This window comes from Canis lupus, chromosome 28 (assembly GCF_011100685.1).
Source record: "Canis lupus familiaris isolate Mischka breed German Shepherd chromosome 28, alternate assembly UU_Cfam_GSD_1.0, whole genome shotgun sequence".
In the NCBI taxonomy this organism is placed as follows: Eukaryota; Metazoa; Chordata; class Mammalia; order Carnivora; family Canidae; genus Canis; species Canis lupus.
Window position 1 is genome coordinate 15282399 of NC_049249.1, and position 9727 is coordinate 15292125.

At 48.5% G+C, this 9727-nt stretch overlaps 1 protein-coding gene across 2 annotated transcripts in view; it reads left to right on the forward strand.

Moving 5' to 3' along the window:
* The window catches only part of SUFU (SUFU negative regulator of hedgehog signaling), a 122240-nt gene that overhangs the window by 98693 nt on the left and 13820 nt on the right, over positions 1–9727 (forward strand). For both annotated transcript variants that reach the window (XM_038578647.1, XM_038578648.1), the window contains exons 9-10: positions 7453–7587; positions 9105–9243. In XM_038578647.1, the coding sequence (XP_038434575.1) occupies positions 7453–7587; positions 9105–9243 (274 nt within the window). The remainder of the gene's footprint in view (positions 1–7452; positions 7588–9104; positions 9244–9727) is intronic.

The window sequence follows — 9727 nt, forward strand, 5'->3', positions numbered from 1 at the left end:
GTTTGCCTTGAAACCCATGAGGTTAGCAGGTCAGTGGGCACCGTTTGGCTGACAAAGGCATGCCAAAAAATACGGTGAAATCTGTTCGAGGATATACTCCACCAGAATGAGTAAGAAAGACATGTGGGGTACAGGAAATGGGGTCCAGCATGGGAAAGAGGCCAGGGGAATCACTAGGGTGACTGTGAGGGCAGCTTTGCAGCAAGAATAGAAGGCAGCCAGTTTGGAAGGACCTCCAGAGGAAGGGCTTTAAAAAAGATAAAATTGATAAAAACTTGATGTATCTGAATATCCTGGAGGAAATCTGTAGACCATTGGTAGTTAGTTTAGGATTGAACTAGTGACAAACACACAGAAAACCAAGATTGTTATTAAATCCAAGGAAAATAGAAAACTACACCAGAAAAGTATACTTTTCTAAAAGTATGTACGATAATGTATTACACGCCTCAGTAGTAAATAAGCATTGGTTTCGTATAATAATGTAGACACTTAATGCTGATCCAAACAGACTTACGAACAGGTCTCCTGGGAAGGTGGGAGGGTGGGAGGGTGGTACAGAAGAGAGCTAAGAGCTCGTATTCCTTTGTCAGTAGGTGAAGCCAGGAAGAGGAATACCAGGAAATAGAAGTGAAGTACATTAGAAGTATGGAGGAAGATACCGGAAAAGTCTGCTAAGAGCGATGAGAGTGGTTGTCTCTGAAAAGGGGGGTGGGAAGACTGGTGACTGTGAATCCGATAGGACTCTGTGACTCTTTAAACTTTAAAAAGAGTCATAGGGACACCTGGGTGGCTCAGCGGTTTGGCGCCTGCCTTTGGCCCAGGGTGTGATCCTGGAGTCCCGGGATCGAGTCCCACATTGGGCTCCCTGCATGGAACCTGCTTTTCCCTCTGCCTGTGTCTCTGGCTCTCTCTCTCTCTCTGTGTCTCTCATGAATAAATAAATACAATCTTTAAAAAAATAAAAATAAATAAAAAGAGTCATAAGTAAAAGTCCAAGTGATGTTGTAGGAGCTGTTACAGCTCGCCCTGTCCAGTGAAAGGAAAAGCTAACCCGCTCCAACTAAAAATCACAGACTCAGGGATGCCTGGGTGGCTCAGGAGTTGGGTGTCTGCCTTCAGCTCAGGGCATGATCCCGGGCTCTGGGATCAAGTCCCATATCAGGCCCCTTGTGGGGGGCCTGCTTTCCTCTGCCTGTGTTTCTGCCTCTGTGTGTGTGTGTGTGTGTCTTATTAATAAATAAATAAAATCTTTTTTTAAATAAATAGATAGATGATAGATAGATAGATAGATAGATAGATAGATAGATAGATATCACAGAATTGGCCTTGAGGCAGCCCTGGTTGTGCAGAGGCACTTCCACTGCCCCTGCTCTGGGCTAAGAGTTGAAGATTATAAGGCTGTGACCACCCGACAGGCCTCCTGAGAGCCTCTGTCTCCATGTAGAGGGAATGACGAGGGGCACTCAGCTGTGCCCCTGATGCTGACCAGCCATGGAGGTGCTCAGAGTGCAAGTGCCAGGGCACTGCAAGAAAGCACCTTGGGCAGAGTGAGATCAAAAAGGAAAACCCTAATGCCCTGCTATCCCCAGATCGGGGGTCTTCGCAGCCTTTCAGGGGATTTTGTTGGGTGTTAAGTGAAGAGGTGGTTCTGCGGCTAAGATCGGAAGATGCCAGCTCACCTAGAATGAAACTGGCTGGTTTGGCTTCCACAGCGCCCCCGCCTTGGTCTTCTAAATGCCAACATTTTAGGTCTTTCATCTGAGATGCGGTGTGTTGCATCTAGCCCTTGCCCCATCTGCTTTCTTAGAAGCTTCCCTTAAATTAAAATTCCATCAAATACCCTTTGGGAAGTCCTGCCTTGACTTCTAGGAAGCAGTTTTTTTAAGAGTTCAGGGAAAAAAATAGATGTGTCTTCATGGCCTTGAAGACCCAGAAGGAAAGCCCACTCAAAGGAATGGGAAGTTCTTTTTTTTTTTTTTGGAATGGGAAGTTCTTAAGGAGAAAAACTGTGGTTGTTTCAGCTGGCGTCAGGAAGACCTGGGGATTTTGCCTCAGCCCTTTATTCATTCATTGTGTAACCTTGGGCTAGTTATTTAAGTCTCTGAGTTTCAGTTTCTTCATCTGTAAAATGGGGAAAATAATACCTCTTGATAGAGTTGCCATGAAAATGAAAGGAAGCAAAGTTTTATAAGGTTTAGCAGAGGAGGTGGCATCAGAGTCTGCACTCAATAAAAGGTGCCTCTTAATATTATCATTGTCACCAGTCCCCTGGAAACTAAAATGAAGTGTAATACCTCCAGAGACCAGTATGTAGAGAATCTTTTACATAACTCAGATTTCTTGAAGAATTTGAACAAAATCTGGAAGGAGAAGTATGTTATACCAGCACAGACTACTAAGAAACAGGGTCGAGAAAAGCTGAAACTGAAGAAGAACTGAGTCTTATAAAAAAAAGTGCTATGACCAGCAAAAAGGACTTTAGTTTTTGTACTACTGTTTGGAACAACAAGAATAAGAAAACGTAGGTCCCATTGTTTGGACAGAGTAACTTTAATCAGTGGCAGAGAGAAAACAAGATTTACTCAAGTTCTGTTATGCTTCAATCTCAAAAAAAAAAAAAAAAAAGTTATCAGAGCAGGAAGAGTCAAACAGGCATTGATGAGAAGATTGAAGCCATGATTTCAGACCACTTGATCTACATGTATTGTGCCCCAGAACACCAGACAAATTGGCAAATGAAATTTATGAAGCTGGTGTCCATCATCTTCGAGGGAGTAAGAGAGAGATGTTGGCAGGCTGAAAGCACTCAGAAGTTTCAACGTGTAAAAAGCATCCTGTACTCTCCAAACAAGTGAGCCCAGTGTCAACTCTCAGGGAAAATTCTGGACCAGGTTATTCAGCAGGCAGACTATGAGCACTCTTTAAGAGGAACAGTAAGCCCTGAGAGTCAGCATGGATCCAGAAAGAATCAGGCCTGCCAGACCATTCTTCTCTATTTTTAGAAATAGTTACCAGGTTGCCTAGCTGGCTTAGTTGTAGGATCATGAGACTCTTGATCTCGGGGTTGTGAGTTCGAGCCCCACGTTGGGTGTAGAGATTACTTAAATGAATAAAGAAAAGCCTTTTTAAAAACTTTACCTTAGAAAACAAAAAAGAAAAGGAAAAAAAAAGAAATAGTTACCTATTTATACCTGGTAGACAAAGGAAGACTTCTATAGGTGGAGTTTAGCAAGACATTTTCAGAATGTCTTCTGACATCATTGTTGGCATGATGGAGAAACGTGCAGAGAGCATCCAGGAAGGTGAAGGGCTTGGTGATGGAATGGTTGGGTTGATTTATAATTGGTCAGATGAGCATGCCCCAAAAGTAATAATGTCATTCTGTTAGCCTGTCTGCCTGGCCCCATCCTGTTCACTGTTCAATCAAAGCCTGGGATGAGAACATTGATGGTGAGTTTAACAGTTTCATCAGTGATATGAAGTCAGGGTGGAATGCCAGTATGATGAATGCCAGAGCCGGGTTTCAGAAATACCTGAACTGCTTGAAACAGTAGCCAGATAATGCAGAGTTGGGCTTTTAGCTCCAGCTAATACACAGTACGTACAAGATGGGAAAGAAGAGGTCTAAGCACAGGCCATGAGAGAGAGCCTAAGGGAAAGGTTGTTGACAGAGGGTATGCTGTAAGAGCTGGTAGTATGATTGGGTTACAAAGAATAGACCATTTGATGACAGTTTTAATAGAAATAAGGTTTCCCAAATAAGAAAGCTCATAGTCCCTCTTTGATCTGCACTGGTCAGACCACATGCTGTATTTATTTCCACACATGACACATCACTTCTGGACATGACATTCTGGCTTTGACAAGCTAGAGTAAATGCAAGTGAGAGTGACTTGTGTGGCTGGAAGATTTCAGAACCACGTCTTAAGAATATAGTTCACAAATACTGGAAAAGAGAAGCTGATGATGGCCTGTGAGAGCAGCCTTGGGGATTTGCAAGGCTGTCATGGGATGAGGGATTAAACTACTTCTGGGCAGCTTGAGGTCCAGCAGATGAGAATTGCAGGAAGACCATTGTGCTCTGTAGAAGGAAGACGGCCCTGCCAGCACCTCCCTTAGCAGAACAAAAGCCTCAAGGGTTTTTGTTGGCCTGTAGTTGTGCCTTCCAAGAGGACCAGTGGTTGACCAGGGCCTGTAGTATCTGTTCAGGGAATCAGGAGCCCTTCAGGCCCCAGCTCAGAAGTACCCCCTCCCAAGCTCAGGGCAAGGACCTTTGCTCAGAAGTGGGACTGATTTGGTCAGAGGCAGTTGGTAAAGCCAAATAATTCCCTCCTAAGCTATCTTGCAGGAAGAGCAGATAAACTTCTAGAGGTAGCCCCTAACATCCTGTTAATGCATTCCAGATGTATTTTGAGCACCTACTACATCCCCAGGCACCGTTAGATGCTTCACATGGGTCATCTAGTTTAATCCTTATAACGAAAGGGTATTATTATCTATTCCCATCAAGAGGATACTGACGCTTAGAGAGAAGGTAAGTTATTTGCCTGAGCTCATGTGAGAGTTGAACCCAGAACCTGTGTGTTAGCCATTTTGCCACCTGGAGTGATAGCTCATCCTTCACCCCCTGGCCCTGTATCCCTAGCAATCCCCAGTAGGTGTAGGGCATACTTCCCTGGGAGTCCTTCTCCCTTCCAACCCCCCCGAAGCTCTGCCTTCTCCTCCACTGGGAACTCAGGGAGAAAACAGCCCAGCTGAAAAATTAGGCCACGCTGGCGAGCACAGTACTTATTTTTTTATGACTAAGATTAAGCTGACAACCATGCAAAACATTGCAAACCTGTGTCGGCTGCAGATTTAATACCTCACCCAGCCCACACAAATAATTCATGCTTCTGCATCGATGTCCAGAAAAAACAAATCAGCAGAAAGCTGGGCTCCTGCGTGTGTGTGTGTGTGTGTGTGTGTGTGTGTGTGTGTGTGTGTAGCAGCCGCGTTTCCATTGAAGCAGCATGCCGGAAATACCCGAGCTCCAGGATTGCAGATCTAGCATTTTGCAATTTTTTTTCTCTTAAAAGATTAAAGTACGTTTTCAAATGATTGAAGGTTGGTGGGAGGTGTAAATGTGGGCACTTGTCACATTAATTCTTCAGATGATTAAGTTCTTTTCCATTTCTTTAAAGCTGTTTGCAGTTTGGGGTTTGATGTCCTCGTTCTGGGTGAGTGTGTTGTAGCAGTTACCAAGGTGACTTTAGCTGACTTTCAACAATTTATTTTTCCCTCCAGCGTGAGATGTCTCTAGCCCTGTGTGCTGTTGATTCTTCTCTCTCAGCTCCCCACCCCCACCTCAGTTGCTATTCATCAGCATTTTTGCTTATGCCAGAGAGGCAGCAGTCCTCCAGTGAGCCCCATGGGCTCTGAGGCCCCGCCTGGCGGCCAGGCTTCAGCCCCCTTCAGCCACATGTTGGTATGTCTCTACATGGGCCCATTGTCAGAGGTGGCATGGGGCAGTCACTAAGAATGACACCCTGGCTCTTCCCCTTAAATTCACTCTGACCTCAGGCTTGTCACCTCACCTCTCTGAGCCTCCATTTCCTCATCTGTGAAAGAAGGGCCAACCATAGAATATACATGGGGAGCTCACTGTCCAGTGAGTCTATGGACTCCTTGCTCTGGAGCAGAGTAGGGTGCCTGTCTTCTGAGTTCTGCTTTTGTCTGGGCCCTGACGGCACCCACTGAGAAATGGTGTGTGTTGTTTCCCTCCTCAGAAGGGAGGTGTAGCAACCAGAGTGTTAGGGAAAGAGATATAGTCAGAGGTCCTAGGCTCCCATGCTGGCCTTCCCCAGACCAGGTCTGTGGCCTTGGACTCGTCACCAGCTGTCTTTTGTGAAGGGAAGAAGTAGATTAAATCACCTCAGAGTTTCCTTCCAGTCTTGAACTTCCATGACCCTCTTGGCCATAGCATTTTGTCTCCTTCACAGGTCTTGTGAAAGGGTTTGTCAAAGGAGAAGCTAGGGCAAAGGGCAGTTTCAGAATTTGGGAAACTGCTTTGGGAAACCAGAGGAAGAGACCACTTTGTGAAAGAGCAGTTATATCTGGAGTAGATCCACACAAGCTGGTAGGAAGGGTCCCCATTACCTTAGGGGCTTTTATAAACCACTGCCTCTAAAGGGCCCTGGGCCCTCCATCCTTTTGCCTGCTGACCTCACACCCTCCCTCTGGGGAGGTTCTCTGCCTGTCAGGGTGCCTTATTGGCCACTCAGCGCCCGCCCCTGCCACCACCTCCCACCTCCCCACCACCCCACCCCCACCCCCCGCCAGTGTGTGAGGAGGTTGGGCCTGCCCCTCACTGGCTGTCTGACTGTGAGCCTAGACATCCTGGATGGCTCCTGCCTCTTGAATGATAAACAACTAGAGCCTCTCACCCAGTATTTTGATGGACACTTGGGGAATTGTTCTGAGATTCACAGCCCAAACTAGGATCCGGCCTTTTGAATAGGATCAGTGGGTAACCCTCATTTCCGGCTGAGGCAGATTTGAGAGGCTGTCAGTGGGGGCAGCTGAATTTGAAAGAGCATATCTTAGATTGCAAAGGGATCCCATGGCCCAGTTGTGGGATAAGTTGTTGGTGGGAAGCAGGACAGGAGGGAGTATGAGACAGCAGTGACAGACTCACTGTAGCCAAGGCCACAGTCAGGAGAAATCTGGTACAGGGCTCCTGGGGCCTCAAAACCCAGTAGGATGGTGGCCTGGTTCTGCTGCCCAGCCAGGCCCACTAGTCTGACTCCTGAGAGTCTGGTTTCCACCCCCTCACTAAGGATTGTATCATTTCCTGGTCAGATGAAGGATGTGTATGTCACTGCAGCTCCTGGCCATTAGCAGGAGTGTGCATGCTCAGAGCCTGCGGAAAGTCACAGCTTTTTCAGGGTCAGCTGGAAGGAAACTCTTGGAGCCATGCCTCCTGATACTCTAGCACTCCAGCTTTGGAGAACTTGGGAACCGAGGCTCCAGGGCAGGGGAAGAAGGGCTCCCAGATGCTCTTGCTGCTGTATGGGGAAGAATAAGCCACTGTGACATAAACTTTTATAGAAGTGTGTTGGCCAAAGATGAGGCTTTAAAACACATTCTAACTGTGACCAAATCCCAGCTCCAAACTCCCAGACAGGGTGACTTGGACAAGTTCCTTAACTTCCCTGATCCCCAGTTCCTCATCCATAAAAGGGATTAGTACCTACCTCCTGGGAATGTTGAGAGGAGTAGTCAGTGAGAAGTGCTTTGCACAACGTCTGGCATTTAGCAAGGACACAGTGAATGGTGGCTGCTGTTACCACCCCACCGTGGTCACTCACCATCATTGTCATTATTCAGGAGCCCAGCCTAAGACTCCTGTCTTGCTCCTCCCGATGGTGTTGACCTTGTGCTGAACCTGCTCCTGTGCTTGCCTCATAGGAGCCGCAAAGACAGCCTGGAAAGTGACAGCTCCACAGCCATCATTCCCCACGAGCTGATCCGCACGCGACAACTGGAGAGTGTGCATCTGAAATTCAACCAGGAGTCAGGGGCTCTCATTCCCCTCTGCCTCAGGTGAGCCCTGCAGCACACAGCCTGTTCTCAGGGAGCCTTCTCCCCCACCCCTGGGTAGAGTCCAGGGATCCTGGGAGAGAGGAGAGGTGGTCAGGCAATTCCATCTTGGGCCTGCGGTGGGGGAGCTGTGGACTCTTGAGCCAGCCTGTCACCCCCACTGTGCTGAAGAACACTCCTTTGTCCAGAGAGGTGTCCCTCCACCATGGTCCCTTAGGGAGTTCAGCGGCCTAGCAAACCCAGATGCCCCTGCTGTTCCACAAGCCCAGGGTCAGTAGCACTGGGGATCAGGGCGGGGGCTCCAGTGGGTTGGACTCTATTTTCTTCCACTGGTTACTTTTCCCATGCAAAACACTCAGTTCCCCAAACCCAGTGGCCAGCACAACAGACTCCTTGAGGGACCGAGAAGCCCAGCTGTATCCTTTCTGCTGCTGTCTGCAGTGCCAGAAATCTAGCCCTGTGGCCAGAATTCAGCTCTCTGCTTGGGGATGTACTGGCCTAATCTGTTCAGCTGGCTTCTTGCATAGCCCTTGGGGTTTCCACCCTCACTTTTATAGCAGGGAGGTGACCAGAATAACTCTCAACTCAGACAACAGTGACAAGGAGGAAGGGGGTTGCCCTGGTTTGGTCCCTTCCCACTGTCCCCAGAGCCTGAGAAAGAAGTTTGGATGCTAACCAGCTTTGGCCACCCCGGGCAGCAGGGCAAAGATAGCAAGTGGTTTGAATGAACGGGGGCTGGCAAGGTCCCCCACCAGGACCCCAGCCATTTCCTCCCCAGCTCCCTCTCTGGCTCAAGCTCAGGACTTTTGAAGGGTTAATCTGAGGCAGCCTGAGAAAGCAAAGGGCAGGTGGTGCTTCCTCTGCCTCCCTGGTTGTCCCTGCCTGCCCTTCCCCCAGGTGTATTTCTAGACTGGGGATTAACAGTAACTTCTTTTGGCTCCCTCAGAGTGACCCCATTTGGCTTCAGCCATTGTTGTTGTTATTGTTATTGTTGTTGTTGTTATTATTGTTATTGGTTTGTTTTGAGGCGTGCTTGTGGCCTTGGGGCTAGCCATTTTAATCTTATGGGAGAGCCCAGGAGCTGGTGGACGACTCTGCCCTGGACACAGGGGTTGTGCTGTGAAGGTACTATGCCATCCTCCCAGGGGCTTGGGAAATATGTTTAGGAGATTTCACCCTCGCCCTCGAAAGGGTGGACATGATCCCACTCTTAGTTCTGGGCATGACCTTGGGCACATTGCTAACTGCCCTCTCTGGCCTCAATTTCCTCACCAGGACATGAAGGAGGTGTATTCCACTCCCTTGCAGACCCTTTGAATGCTGATCTAATGTTTCTGCTAGCTTTGAGCACTTTGGAGGAATGACAGTAGAGAGCTTGTGAGGGGCTTCCCTTGGAAGGTGCTGAAATGAACATGTTCAGTTACAGTCCCCTGTTGTTGGGCAGGCAGGAGGGCATTTGCTGGGCACCCTGTCCCTTGGCCGGGGCCTGCCACTCACTGTCTCCGTGTTCCCACCCCCAGGGGCAGACTCCTGCATGGACGGCACTTTACATATAAAAGTATCACAGGTGACATGGCCATCACATTCGTTTCCACGGGAGTGGAAGGCGCCTTTGCCACTGAGGAGCACCCTTACGCAGCCCATGGACCCTGGTTACAAGTGAGAAGGCTCATTTTCTTGTCCCTACCTTCTTTCTGTGGGCTCTTCCCACACCCGCCTTCTCCCTCCCCTCCTTCTCCTCCCTCAGCAGCTCTTGGTGACTCCCTTCCAGAGGGCCTAGCTATGGGAAGCCTTGTGGAGTGTGGATGCTGCTGCCTATCCCATCAGCTCTAGAGCACTTCCTGGCCTCTCCTCCCATCACTCAAGACACCAGGGATGACTCTCTAGGCCTTGGCCATTGGTTTGCCATGGAAATCCAGATTTGAGGGATGTGAGACTTCCTGCACCCTAGATAAACCAAAGTCCAGGAAACCAAGGGTGAACAGAATAGGAGGAAGTATGGAAGCCACTCTTAAGTGGCTCTGTGGAAATCTCACCAGAATTCCTAGAAAATGGGCATGTGGACCTGGACCAGGGCTGGGATGAGCAGGCCTCAGCAGACAGAGCCTCCCCATTCTCTTCATCTAATGGCTTTCCTTTTCCT